Source organism: Papilio polytes, unplaced genomic scaffold (assembly GCF_000836215.1).
Source record: "Papilio polytes unplaced genomic scaffold, Ppol_1.0 DF824024.1, whole genome shotgun sequence".
Classification (NCBI taxonomy): domain Eukaryota; kingdom Metazoa; phylum Arthropoda; class Insecta; order Lepidoptera; family Papilionidae; genus Papilio; species Papilio polytes.
Window position 1 is genome coordinate 3,054,146 of NW_013525180.1, and position 13,642 is coordinate 3,067,787.

At 35.9% G+C, this 13,642-nt stretch overlaps 2 protein-coding genes across 2 annotated transcripts; both read left to right on the top strand.

Annotated features, from left to right (window-relative positions):
* Positions 1 to 258: 258 nt before the first annotated feature.
* On the top strand, positions 259 to 10,043 carry LOC106101176 (splicing factor 3B subunit 2). The gene is made up of 13 exons (XM_013280322.1): positions 259 to 1,116; positions 1,257 to 1,390; positions 1,721 to 1,884; positions 3,049 to 3,241; positions 3,839 to 4,048; positions 4,539 to 4,741; positions 5,317 to 5,467; positions 5,961 to 6,164; positions 6,577 to 6,652; positions 7,351 to 7,516; positions 8,782 to 8,888; positions 9,401 to 9,621; positions 9,895 to 10,043. Exons 1-13 carry the CDS (start codon positions 396 to 398, stop codon positions 9,961 to 9,963), a joined length of 2,619 nt encoding a protein of 872 aa, XP_013135776.1. The 5' UTR covers positions 259 to 395; the 3' UTR covers positions 9,964 to 10,043.
* A 580-nt stretch (positions 10,044 to 10,623) lies between these two features.
* On the top strand, positions 10,624 to 13,218 carry LOC106101081 (electron transfer flavoprotein subunit beta). The gene is made up of 6 exons (XM_013280185.1): positions 10,624 to 10,819; positions 11,051 to 11,209; positions 11,417 to 11,575; positions 11,719 to 11,799; positions 12,459 to 12,599; positions 12,885 to 13,218. The coding sequence occupies exons 1-6, from the start codon at positions 10,769 to 10,771 to the stop codon at positions 13,053 to 13,055; spliced, it is 762 nt and encodes a 253-aa protein (XP_013135639.1). The 5' UTR covers positions 10,624 to 10,768; the 3' UTR covers positions 13,056 to 13,218.
* The last annotated feature ends 424 nt before the right edge of the window (positions 13,219 to 13,642 follow it).

The following is a 13,642-nucleotide window of genomic DNA, read 5'->3' on the forward strand; positions in this document are numbered from 1 at the left end:
ATCACCAAAGAGTACATACATCATCAGGAGTCGTTGTTGCCACTATCAGAATATCGTTTTGCATCATAGCTTAATAACTATGAGGTGTGTTAAATTAAAATTAATATATTACAGTTCATAACATATATTACATATTGAAAATAGTGAAACAAAAAGTGTAAATTATTTTATTTCAAATTGTACACCAAAACAAAGCTACGCAATTTACATGTCTATGGAGATGAAATGCAACGACTTGATTCGATGTCGAATATTAAAAAAAGTGTTGTCAATGTCATAAACAAGCTGCGTGAAGCGTCAAGTCGATATTTTGGATTTTTATAATTACTTCCATTTATAAGGTGTAAATGTGTTATTAATTTAATTTTAAATATCCGCAAATATTGCTCTCTTCAATGGAGCCTCCTGGTACAGGACCTAACAATGGATCATTGGCACCACCCGGCGTGCCAAATTTTCCGCCAATGCCCCCGCCGCCAGGATCAGTAGGACAAGGCAACATGCCTCCCCTACCGATGGGCCCTCCAGGAGCTATGCCACCTGTCACTTCATCCAGTGGTTCGACAAATATTCCTCCGGGGATGGGTCCTCCGCCAAGTATGATGGGTATGGGTCCGCCAGGAATGGGCCCTCCGCCGCCTGGTATGGGACCTCCAGGTATGGGTATGGGGCCTCCTATGGGTCCACCTGGAATGGGACCTCCTAGAATGCCTCCAAATATGATGCGAGGAGGTATGAACATGAAAGGCATGGGTATGGATATGGGGCCACCAGGAATGGGACCTCCTGGTATGGGGCATGGTCCCTGGGATGAGCCAATTCCACCTCCAGGTTGGGGAAGACAGAATCGGTCTGATGGGCCACCAGGTTGGGATGATGAACAGGATGAGGGTGATGAAGACGATGCTGAAGAAGAAGATGATGAATCCTTGAGTGATCAAGGACTTTCACAACCTTTACCATCATTATTGACAATGAAAATTGATACTCCAGAAGAATTTAGAACTAAGCCAAGTACTCCTAGTGGAGTAGTGTTGCCAAAAGCTTTAGAAGAAGCACTTGCTTATAAAGATCAGAGGCAAGCGGCCTTGGGTGATGAAGGGAGTACTGAGACTGGTAAGTGTTAAGCTTTAACATTAATACTTTGCATAGTGCAATTTCCTTTGCATCCTAATAAGAAAATCATGTTTTGTTTTGATTAAAACAGGAATTTTCACATAATAGTTTAACTGCAACTAAATTTTCTTGTATAACAGAAATAGATGACATACCAGAAGCCCCTCCAGCACCGGTGATCAGCACAGAATATGATGTAGAGGAAGATGAAGGGGATTCGGATGATGACAATGTTCCTGAGGCACCTTTACCACCTATCATTTCAAAGCAAGAGGTATGAAAAACATAAAAAAATGTCCTCTGAATTCAAAACCTTACAAATAGGATTTATTCAAATTTAAATTCATAATTCATTTCAGGTTTCATGGTTTTTATTTATTTTACTCTAATTGCTTGATGATTTCATGTTATAATTATATTGTAATACAGTTTTTTTCTAACATCTTTGTGGCAAAAGGTCATTAGCATTGCATATAGTACTATTTCCCAGCTGCTGAAATTACTAAGCTACTGAACTACTAAAATTGTGTTCTGTGCAGACCCGCATGGAATAAAGAGCCAGCACTATATCTGAAAACTATACTACTTACCTTTATTTTTCCAGAATCAACCTAACAAATCCAGTAAGAATAAACGCAAAAAGAAAAAGAAGAAAGCAGCCAGACAGAAGAGAAATGAAACTAAGAAGATTGAAGAAGAACAGAAGAATGAAAAGCAGGATATCAAAAGTTCAAGCGATAAGGAAAATGAAAAGGCAGTTGAAATTGAGTTAGTATTTCACAGTTATATATGTAAAAATCTTATTTTTATTAGGCAAATGCTATATTTATGGCACATGCACATAATGCCATATGCCAAATATCCACCAACTTTCAAAACATTAACACCAAGTACTGAAACTAAACAACTGCTTAGTCTTGCTTCAATACTTATGAGGTTATGTGGAGATGCGCACACTACTCGAATTTTTTTTTTAATTGTCTGCGAAACAATCTACAATTACACAACAGTTGTGCGTTAGTTAAGTTATTAACAACTTGACTCAATTGGCTGTGGCTTGATTCTCTAAAGAACTTCATATCAGCACAGTTCCATGTGCGAATGTGGTCTTGACGAAGATTCAAATCACATCTTTTTCAGTTGCCCCCGTCTATCTTCCTCCCACTATGATCTCATTCCTCCTATGGATATTCCCCGCCACATTGATCTCAAATCGCTTCTTTCTCTTGTGAACTCCCCTTTCGTGTATGTTCTTAGTTCATTCAATAACCATGATAATGTTAAGCTGTAGATTGTCTGTTGTGTTTCCAACTAACTCCTGTATTTTTTTTTTATAAAATAAGGTGGCAAACGAACAAGCGGACGCTTGAATCCGCCAAAATGGCGAAGCGACCACTGCCCATATACATCCGCAATTGCAGATGCCTTGCCTACCCTTATCCGACGGAGGAGGAGACGCACATCAAGAGGATATTTCCTCTTCCTAAGTATCCCCTCTACCGTCAAATCCACTTCCCGTTCTCATCCTCTCCTTGTATGAAAAGGGTGGTAAAGAGAAAGGGACTTAAATTAGGCCTCTGGCACCACACTCATCAGACAAAACACGGAATGGCTTCCATTTCACGCCTGTCTTCTGTGTGGTCGTGGTGTTACACCGGGCGTGCCGGCCCATTCGTGCTAAGATGTTAAAGCGGGCACTACCACTGTTAAATGTTAATATCGTGGTTGTCTTAGTTGTGTTAGAGTATTATATATACTTGATATTGGCGAAATCTCTAAGGAAACGCCATTAACATAAAAGATAGATAGATTCTCTAAAGGCTAATTTTATGTAAATCAAAGTTGTTAAACATTGAAATACGTATTATAAACCTTTATAAGCAAAAATACTTGAAGAACAGCTAACATTTTTGTTTTTGTAACTTTTTCCAGGTATGTTCAAGAAAATATTCAGTTTCACGAACTGGAGCCAATGTATCGTCAATTCCATCGTATTCTAGAAGCTTTCAAGATAACAGAGAAGAAGGAGGAGATCAAAGAAGAGTTTGACAAAGAGCCTAAATCTAGTTCGAAGCCTCAGGAGAAGGTGCAAGATCAGTTTGCAACTGATGAGGAGGCTGTGGAGGTTTGTGAATATAACATTAAAACTTTCTTTTGTACATGTGTGATAATGTTTATAAAGTCATTGGAATCATACTTATGATAATATTATAAATGCAAAAGCGTGGATGGATGGATGTTTGTTAGAGTTTGTAGCCTAAACCGCTGAATGGATATCAATAAAATATAGTACAGATGTGTCTCGAAGAATACATAGGCTACTCACCTTTGTTTTTTTTAACTCCATACGGACAGAGACGCGAGCGAATGCTAACATACTATTATTGTTAATAATGACTAATATTTTTGCTAAACAGCATATAATTGAACCTTTAAACAATAAATTATTTCATACTCTCTTTCTAAATGTTTGTTATTTTGTATATCCAGAATAGCTCAATGAATCAGTATGAAATTATCACAGATTTAGACCAGTCTAGAATAAAACAGAGGCTTACTGCGTTTTTATTAATTTCGTGCAGGCAGTCCCAGGCAAAAGCTAATCTATTATAATTGGTGCATATTGCTAGTTGCTTTCTATTGTAGAAATATTGAAAACATACGTTTTTTTAATTAACGCAAACTCTCGCTTGTTGTAATTAGTTGAATATTGTAATCGCAGAAACACGCGGCAGATGAAAAAGACCGCTTATCTAAACGCAAGCTAAAGAAGCTGTCTCGGTTATCAGTGGCTGAGCTAAAACAGCTGGTATCTCGACCGGATGTTGTTGAAATGTATGATGTAACAGCGAGAGACCCCAAGCTGTTGGTGCAGCTTAAAGCACATCGGAATACTGTACAGGTGCCGAGACATTGGTGCTATAAACGCAAGGTATGTTTACTTAGTGTTTTTAAATCATACTAATATTATAATGCAAAAGTTACGATGGATGGATGGATGTTTGTTAGCGTTTGTAGCCTAAATGACTGAACGGATATTGACCATGTAATTTGGCACAGGTTTAGAGACTATGAGACCTAATATTAGGCCCTTTCCCATTCCACCCTTTTCTTAAGAGGAAAGGACGGGAAGGAAAAACGGATTTGACAGTACAGGAGACGCATAGGAAGTGGAAATATCCTATTTATGTGCGTCTCCTCCGTCAATTAAGGGTAAGCAACGCATCTGCAATTGTGGATGTTTATTGGCAGAGGTCACTTTCCATTTCGGTGTATTCAGGTGACCGCATGCTCGTTTGCCACCTTATATTATAAAAAATATATATAAAACATTATAAAAAAAGGTTTTGAGATTTATTTCTCTTAAGATCTATCTACTTGTGAAGCTGCGAAAACTTTTTTTACTAACGTTTTATTTCCAGTATCTTCAAGGGAAAAGAGGTATTGAAAAACCTCCTTTTGATTTACCAGATTTCATTAAAAAGACTGGTATTATGGAAATGCGAGCCTCTTTACAAGATAAGGAGGAAACTAAAACGTTAAAGGCAAAAATGCGTGAACGAACTCGACCTAAGCTCGGCAAGATCGATATTGACTATCAGAAATTACATGACGCTTTCTTCAAGTAAGTTTTTTTTTTTTTTATAGAAATTCAGAATTGTATTTTTGTTTGTATTGAAATAACTTAAAAACTACTAGGCCGATTTTTTAAATTCTTTCACCGTTATTTAGCTATATTATCGCATAGGATATATTTTTAAATTTCAACTGGACGAAGCTGCGAGCAACAGTCATATTTCCAATAAATAAATTATTTTAAAAAAAAATTTCATGTTTTATAAGAATTTTTACTCAATGTGATCAAGAACAGACTAAAATATCTTTTACTATTGATCTTATTGGTTACCAGTTGAACACTGGTACAACATTTGTTTTTTAGTTGAGATTATTTGGACCTAATTTAGGTCTAAAATGGTACCTGAATTGCTTATTGGTAAGTGATAATATTTTTTTAAAGTCCTATCAAATATCAAAATATTGAAAATATGTTAATATTATAAACTCTCTCTGTTCCAATTTAAAATTCGTGTACTATTTCTCCCTATAAAAGTGAAGTCACTAAGCGAATTGTTTTAATTAAAAAAAAAAATAATTAAAACACATAATTTTTACATACTGTTAAAAAAAAAATTATTATAGATGGCAGACGAAGCCTAGAATGACGATCCATGGAGATCTTTACTACGAGGGTAAGGAGTTTGAAACGAGACTGCGCGAGAAGAAGCCCGGAGACTTATCAGAGGAGCTGCGCACCGCGCTCGGCATGCCAGTCGGACCTGGCTCACAGAAAGTAAGTAAACTCAATTTATATAACGCATAACAACGCATTTAACTTTAACATATAGTACGGATTTCAACCAGAATGGCGCGTAATTCCAATACGTCTCATGACATTGACAGCTGTCAAATAGGGACGGGGTATAGCCAGTAATCTAATGTTGCGCTGACCCCGTAGCGAAGTACTAATTTATTTCTTAACAGTAAGTACAAAGACTGTTATGTCGCCAGAGGTCTAGAAAGGCGAAAATTGTAAATTCTTCCTAATCTTATAAATGCGAAATTTTAAATGATGTTTGTTTGTAGCCTAAACTGTTGAACTGAATTAAATATAGCCAATAAACAGTATTTTTAAAATAATACTTTATGATGTTGAAGTCTAATCTTTTTCCTAGTGATTTTCGACTTTTGTTATTGTCGCACGGTTGTTTGAAATTATAATGACGTAAATTGTAAAAATCTTTTTATTTGTTTAGTAATTTAATTTATACTCTTTTAAAATGCAGGTGCCTCCGCCGTGGCTGATCGCTCAGCAACGTTACGGCCCTCCCCCATCGTATCCCAACCTGAAGATCCCAGGGCTGAACGCGCCCATACCTGAGGGTTGCGCGTTCGGCTACCATGCGGGCGGGTGGGGCAAGCCGCCTGTCGACGAAGCGGGAAAACCCTTATACGGGGATGTGTTCGGACATCAAAGCAGCGGACAGGATGTGAGATTTATACAAAAAACATAGATTTACGGTTTACATTAATAGAGAAACTGGTCAAATTTAGTAGTTTTTAACATTTGTTATATACCACTGCAGCGTAAATATACGTATATAGTCGATTTGTGCCAGGTAATATATATGTTTTAGGTTTTCTGCGATGTTTCTATAAAAACCAAACTTTCGCGCGATTCACGAAAAAATTCGGTAAAAAAGTAATCTCGCAAATCAAGTTAATATGTAAAATATATAACATTATATAAACCCATATTTAGTACTAAATGGTTTCTTCAGGATAGATAAACATTTTATTGAAATTCCTATTTGATATATGTTTATTTTCCACCCAAGAATACGCTCTCTCGTTTGTTAGATATTTTACTTAATAATTTTCATGTTGACATTTTGTTATCAGGACAATGAGGACCACGACATAGACCGCACAATGTGGGGTGAACTGGAATCTGAATCCGAGGAGGAATCTGAAGATGGTATGTATAAAATAACATTAATACTACATCTATACTATTATAATAAAGCGTAAACACACACTTCTTTGTTGCCTAAGATATCAGCAATTACAGCATATTTTCGAATAACTCTTTTTTTAATAAAAAGCCCTACACTTACGTCACGCTCTAAGCTATATATTTTCACGCCATTAAACTTAGGGGGTAAATATTTTGGATACAATCCTAATGTGGAAAAGAGACCATAAGTTGCTGCCAACATCAAGGAAGCAAGATTGTCAAGGTTTGTCATGTCATGTAATTTTGACATTTGACATGAAAACAATACTAATAATAACAAATTTTTATAATTTTATACGGCCGTAGTCGCATGGGAGCTGCTAGTTATTTTATAGTTGGCACGTTGGGCAGAACAAAATTCTATATTCCCACGTGCCATTTGCTATGTAAAAATGCTACGTTTCTGGCTGATTTAAAATTCACTTCAGTAGAAAGTGATTTATTTTTAACCGATTTAAAAAAGTAGGAGGGAATAAGGAGGGTCGTATTTTTTGTGCATGGTCGATTACTCTCAACCATATGATCCGATTTTCCATATTTCCAAAAATTATATTAAAAAAAATTAAAACCCAATAAATATATAAGCCTTTATTGCTATTCTTAAAGTAAAATAATTTTTCAAAATAAAGTTATTATTTATTATGTAATAATTGTTGCAGAAGAGTCAGGTTCAGAGGAGGAGGGCGGGGCTGCTCCAAGCACGGGCACGGCGACTCCCGGCGAGGGCCTGGCCACGCCGCTCGGCATCAGCTCCGTGCCGCCGGGAGTCGAGACACCAGACACCATCGAGCTGCGCAAGAAGAAACTCGACAGCGATATCGAGGGGTAAATCATCAGCTATACGTCCCCTCTGTGTCTACCCTAATAAGGGGTGACGTCATAGTCAACCATGCTGAACTGCAGGTTGACTTCACACGTATCTTTTTTTTTTAGCAGATATGTGCATCACGGTATTTTCCTTATTGGTGCACCCGTTCCAGAGATAACGGTCCGGTCGCCATTTTGACAGCACGGAATTAAAAAAAAGTAGCTTACAATATATCCGTCTCTGTCAGTCGTAATCGGCCCAGCCGTTTCAGGGGTTATCCGGAGAAAACGCGGCTTGCGGATAGACAGACAAACAATATTTTATTAAATGCGATTTTCGTTATCAGCAACGCAAGTACATCATCTTCCCGAAATCTGGGATTTTTCTTTTGACATTACAAACAGACTCTCCAATTTTATTATGTGAACAGATATAGATATTAAACTTAAGTGAAAAGCGCCTAATGTCATTAATTAGAAGGCCTAATTTAAGTCCCATTCTCTTTATCACCCTTTTCTTATGAGATGATGGGAAGGGGAAGTGGATTTGACGATGGAGAAGATGCATAGGAAGAGGAAATATCCTCTTTATGTGCGTCTCCTCCTCCGTCGGATAAGGGTAGGCGACGCATCTGCAATTGCAGATGTCTATGGGCAGCGGTCCCTTCGCCACTGTGGCGGATTCAGGTGGCCGCTTGCTCGTTTGCCATCTTATGTTATAAAAAAAAAATAGGATAGAAGCTAAACAATCTTACTTCTTACTAATATTATGTATATAGATGGATGGATGGATAGATGGATGGATGGATGGATGTTTGTTATCGTTTGTAGCCTAAACGGCTGAACGGATCTCCATGAATTTGGCACAGGTTTAGAGCATAATCTGGAAGAACACATAGGCTACTTTTTATCCCTGGAATAGTTACGGTTCCCCTGGGATTCATTAATTTAGTTTTTTAATGTTTACTCAATCATTCTGCAACGGTTCAACATACCTTAATGAAATTTGGCACAGATATAAAACAAAATCTGGAGTACACATGGGATAAGCTTTATCCCCGAGAATTGTCCGCTTCCCGAGGGATACGTAGCTTTTTGTAATTTATATAGTTTGTATGTTTTCTAATACCACGCAGACGAAGTCGCGAGCAACAGCTCGTTGATTACTATTTAAATATTTTTAATAAAAATGTTAATTATTTAATGACAAGAAAAAATAAAATTCTTGAATTAGTGTAATATATTTTCGTCTTGATATAAATGTGTTTCGTTGTGTGGTGCAGCGGGGACACGCCGGCGCTGTACCAGGTGCTGCCGGAGCGGCGCGTGGGGCTGACGGCCGGCATGATGGCCTCCACACACGTCTACGACATCAACGCCGCTAGCACAGGTACCTACTGCACTTACGATATCATACTAATATTATAAATAAGTTTAGATGGATGGATGGATGTTTGTTAGAGTTTGTAGCCTAAATGGCTGAAAGAATATCGATGAAATTTCGCATACACGTAGGGTATAGTCTGGAAGGACACATAGGCTACTTAATTTTGTTCTTTTTAATTCCACGCGGACGGAGTTGCGGGCGAAAGCTAGTTAATATTATAAAGAGAAAAGATTTGTATTTGTGTATGTATTTGATTCACGTAATAACTGGCTGATTTTCAAAATTCGTTTTTATTATTGTTAATTTCACATGGACGAATTCGCTAGCAACAGCTAGTTTATTACAAAACATCATTATTATTACGACTTACTTAGCTTTATCATATGTAAAAAAAATCTAAATTAGTATTTTTAATTAAAATTATCCTAAATGTATATTCTGATTCTAGAAATATATAGATTTGTGTGATTTTTACAAAAAGTTGATATGATTCACGACTTTTTTTCTCATTTTAGGCAAGCGCGGCGCGAGTGGCGGGGGTGGGGGCGCGGGTGCAGCGGGCGGGGGCGGCGGGGGCTCGGCTGAGGGCGTGGTGGAGGTGGCGCTGGACCCCTCCGAGCTGGAGCTGGAGCCCGAGGCGGTGGCGGCGCGCTACGAGCGACATCTGCGCGAGCAGCGACCCCGGCACAAGGAGGACCTCTCAGATATGCTCGCAGACCACGTCGCCAGGCAGAAGGTAACCACTTTATTTTATACACTAATGAAATATTTCTACAAAAACTATATTTCATACTACTTCGCGTGATTTCAGCTGCGTAAAATTAAAAAAAAAATGGCTTATGTTACTGTTAACGTACGTTTTTATTATAATAATTAAATAATTATTAAAATCTGCCCAGTAGTTTTTTAAGTTATTTTAATACATAAAAAAATACAAATTTATCCTCTTTATAATATTAGTATACTAAATATTCTATCTACTATATGTTACTTTATGTTTTCTTTACAGAACAAAAGGAAACGCCAACAGAATACGGACTCAAAGCAGGCGAAAAAATACAAGGAATTCAAATTTTAAATATTCTTATATATTTAGTTACAAGATTTATTGTAAGGGTAATTCATTTACTATTAGGAGTTATTAAATTTAACATACAATGAAAACGAAGTTTTTTATTTCTTTCCACCTTTATTTCATTAAACCAACATATAAAACTCTTAAATGCTTCTTTTTTAATGAACTTTACAGCCGAGTTTATTAAATCTATGTGCGCGGCAATGCATCCTCTGAGGCAAACACAGTTAAACACTATTTCACTCGAAGCGCTTCAAAGCACGTTTGACACCCCTGTAACTCCGTTGTTAATAAAGATAGAAGGTTGAAATTAACATAGATATCATACATCTTGTTAGAATATATAAATATTTTACAATTATAGTTTGTAGTTCGAAATATTGTTGATCGAATTTTCCACATTTATCAGAAATTCACGAGTAACAACAGCTTTTACTACCTAAAATAAGATCCATTTTGATTTGACCACTAGAATAAAGCATTTTACGGTAGGGAACAAAGAGAAAAAAAACCTACAATAAGAAGTGAGATCTCACAAAAAAATATGAAACATAAAAAACTGTCGAGTCTCGCTTCCCCTACAAAAATGTAGAATTTTTTGTGGTATCATTTTTACCCATGTCCTAGGGAATTATATCCAATACTTGCAACTCTCGTTTAAAAATGTCAAAACTGACAATTCGCCGCTGAAAACTTTGCGTGCGTCGATTTGTTGAACTTTTTTATTTTATTTGTTTCTTTATAATTTTCGTTATTGTTTATTTTCATTTATTTGTTTACTCTTTAAATCAATTATAAACTAAACACAATGGCTCGTGTTCTAGTCGGAGTAAAAAGAGTTATCGATTACGCGGTCAAAGTAAGTCAAAAGTACAAAGGTTAATCAAATTTCAAGATCATTAACTTTTTCACCAACTAGTTAATAAAGATATAGACTTTTAATTAAATTAAAAATCAAAAATAACAAGAATTATAAATATAATGTTATATTTGGATAGGTCACAATTATTGCTTTATTTTAAGAGTAATAATATATCGATATTAGAAATATTTTGAGTAGTCCATAATGTAATAAACAATTTTCACTTAGATACGAGTTAAGCCAGATAAATCTGGCGTGGTGACAGAAGGAGTTAAGCACTCCATGAATCCATTTGATGAGATAGCCGTAGAAGAGGCGGTGAGAATGAAAGAGAAGAAACTTGCTAGTGAAGTTATTGCAGTTTCTTGTGGACCAACTCAATCACAGGTACAGGTTTTTTGTAATAGTTCAAATAGGTCATCTGATGTTAAGAGACTTTTAGCCATAAATATTTGCATATACAGACAAATTAAGAAATGTTAATTATACATGATTGTTCAAGTTTTATATAAAATAAGACCTGTTTATAGGCTAATCGGAGTTTTAGAAACATTTTCTTGGTAAAATATTCATTAAAATGTTTAATGTTCTCAGGAAACTTTGAGGACCGCTCTGGCGATGGGTGCTGACCGAGCCATCCATGTGGAGGTAGCAGGAGCTGAATATGAAACCATGCAACCTTTACATGTGGCCAAGATCTTAGCTAAACTGTCACAGGATGAGAAAGCTGATATTGTGATTGTTGGGAAACAGGTAAAAGATACATAATGTTTCTTAATAATTATGTAATTATCATTAAATAAATAATTCTATGCTTAGTATGTCTTAGAGACCATTGAAGAACTGTGTTACAGTTTCTATGGTACTCATTTTAAAGAAAATTTTCTCATTTTCAGGCCATTGATGATGATTCTAATCAAACTGCACAAATGACTGCTGCAATTTTGGACTGGCCTCAAGGAACTTTTGCCTCCAAGGTTGGTCTAATTACAGATTTATTTTGTCCCACTGATAACCTCACTTCACAGAGTTATTTTATCAATGAGATTTTAAATATGTTTACATAATGATAGTGATGAAATGTAATTTGTGTGCTTTTTACATCAGAAGTGTTTATTTAAGGAACATTTTCTAGTTGTATTTAAGGTACAAAACCAACTTGTAACAAGTTTGTGTCATACATTCAGGTTTATGAAAATTTTGCAACTTTTTTCTTTATGACTACTTAATTTTTCTTTGGATCTATTCAATTATAATAAAGCGAAAACACACACTTCTTTGTTGCCTAAGATGTCAGCATATTTTGAATAATTCTTCTTTTAATAAAAAGCCCTACACTTAAGTCACGCTTTAGGCTATATATTTTCACGCCATTAACTTAGGGGGTAAATATTTAGGATAAAACCCCTAATGGGGGAAAGAGACCATAAGTTGCTGCCAACATCAAGAAAGCAAGGTTGCCATGGTTTGTCAGCGTCATGTCATTTTGACATTTGCAATTGATAATTTGACACATGTAAACAATAAAATAACTTTCATAATTTTATGTGATTGAAGTCGCAGGGGAACAGCTAGTGTATGAATAATTATGTAATAGTGTTCCTATTTAATTGATTTATACTGCTATATTTTCCAGGTGGAAAAAACTGATGCTGGTTTTACTGTAACACGCGAAATTGACGGTGGCTTAGAGACAATCAAGACTAAAGTCCCCGTAGTGATCAGTGCTGACTTGAGACTGAATGAACCGCGTTACGCCACACTGCCTAATATTATGGTAAGTCTGCTTATAAATTAAATGTTTACTCTGTTAAAAATTCGACTTCGACATTGGTACAATCAGAAACATTTCTCTACTCACAATGAAATTAGAAAACTTGTTATAACTATATTTAGTATAGTATTGTTGTACATTGTCTCAATGTCTTAAAAAGTTCAAATAAACGGACATAAGATGGTACACCGCCAGATTCCCTGATTGTACATGCTTAACTATCATAGAGTTGTATTTAGTCAAGTTTAGAGCAAATTTAATTACATTTGTTGACTTTATTTTTTTCAGAAAGCAAAAAAGAAGCCATTAAAGAAGTTAACAGCTAAAGATCTAGGAGTTGATCTAGCGTCTAGGATTAAAGTGATAAGTGTTGAAGATCCTCCTGTAAGACAAGCCGGCTCCGTTGTCCCTGATGTCGATACTCTCGTAGCTAAACTGAAGGAGGGAGGACATGTATAAACAAATTGTCAAACAAACATTACATTTATTTTTGTGATTTCTTTCACAATTTTTTATATCTATTGAAGATTAGAACATCCATTGTTATTGAAGTAAATGTTATTTTAACAAAACTATAAATATTGTAGGAATATGAAATTGTGATAAAATAGTGGAAAAATTATTCTATGAAGTTTTCTTGATAAAAAACATACCTTATTGAAAGAAATTACTGAATTTACATTGACAAAGTGACTCAAAATTGAATATTTACAAATTATTGCATAAACCAACAAGGATATCCGAGTTGGTGGGAAATCAAAGTAAATTATAACAGCTAACTAGCTCCCTTGTCAATGTTGAAGTTTCTTTAAATCTTTAGAGCGCGCGCACAGACCAAACTATCGCACAACTGTTTTGTCGCGCTTTGATTCCTGAGCTTATATGGAGGTGCGCACATTACTCGATTTTTAGTTGTGCAACTAAACAATCGCACACAGTTGTCCGATTGATTAGTTAAATTATGGCTGTTTTTTCATTGGTCAAAAATATAAATCAATCAAGATCATTGCTAGTTCAAATTGCCAACTACCTTGATCCTTGATTCT

Coding starts and splice junctions, on each gene's coding strand:
- LOC106101176 (XM_013280322.1), top strand. CDS start 396: ATGGAGCCTCCTGGTACAGGACCTAACAATGGATCATTGGCACCACCC. Junction 1,391..1,720: donor CTATCATTTCAAAGCAAGAG/GTATGAAAAACA, acceptor TTATTTTTCCAG/AATCAACCTAACAAATCCAG. Junction 4,742..5,316: donor TTACATGACGCTTTCTTCAA/GTAAGTTTTTTT, acceptor AAATTATTATAG/ATGGCAGACGAAGCCTAGAA.
- LOC106101081 (XM_013280185.1), top strand. CDS start 10,769: ATGGCTCGTGTTCTAGTCGGAGTAAAAAGAGTTATCGATTACGCGGTC. Junction 10,820..11,050: donor TTATCGATTACGCGGTCAAA/GTAAGTCAAAAG, acceptor ATTTTCACTTAG/ATACGAGTTAAGCCAGATAA. Junction 12,600..12,884: donor CCACACTGCCTAATATTATG/GTAAGTCTGCTT, acceptor TATTTTTTTCAG/AAAGCAAAAAAGAAGCCATT.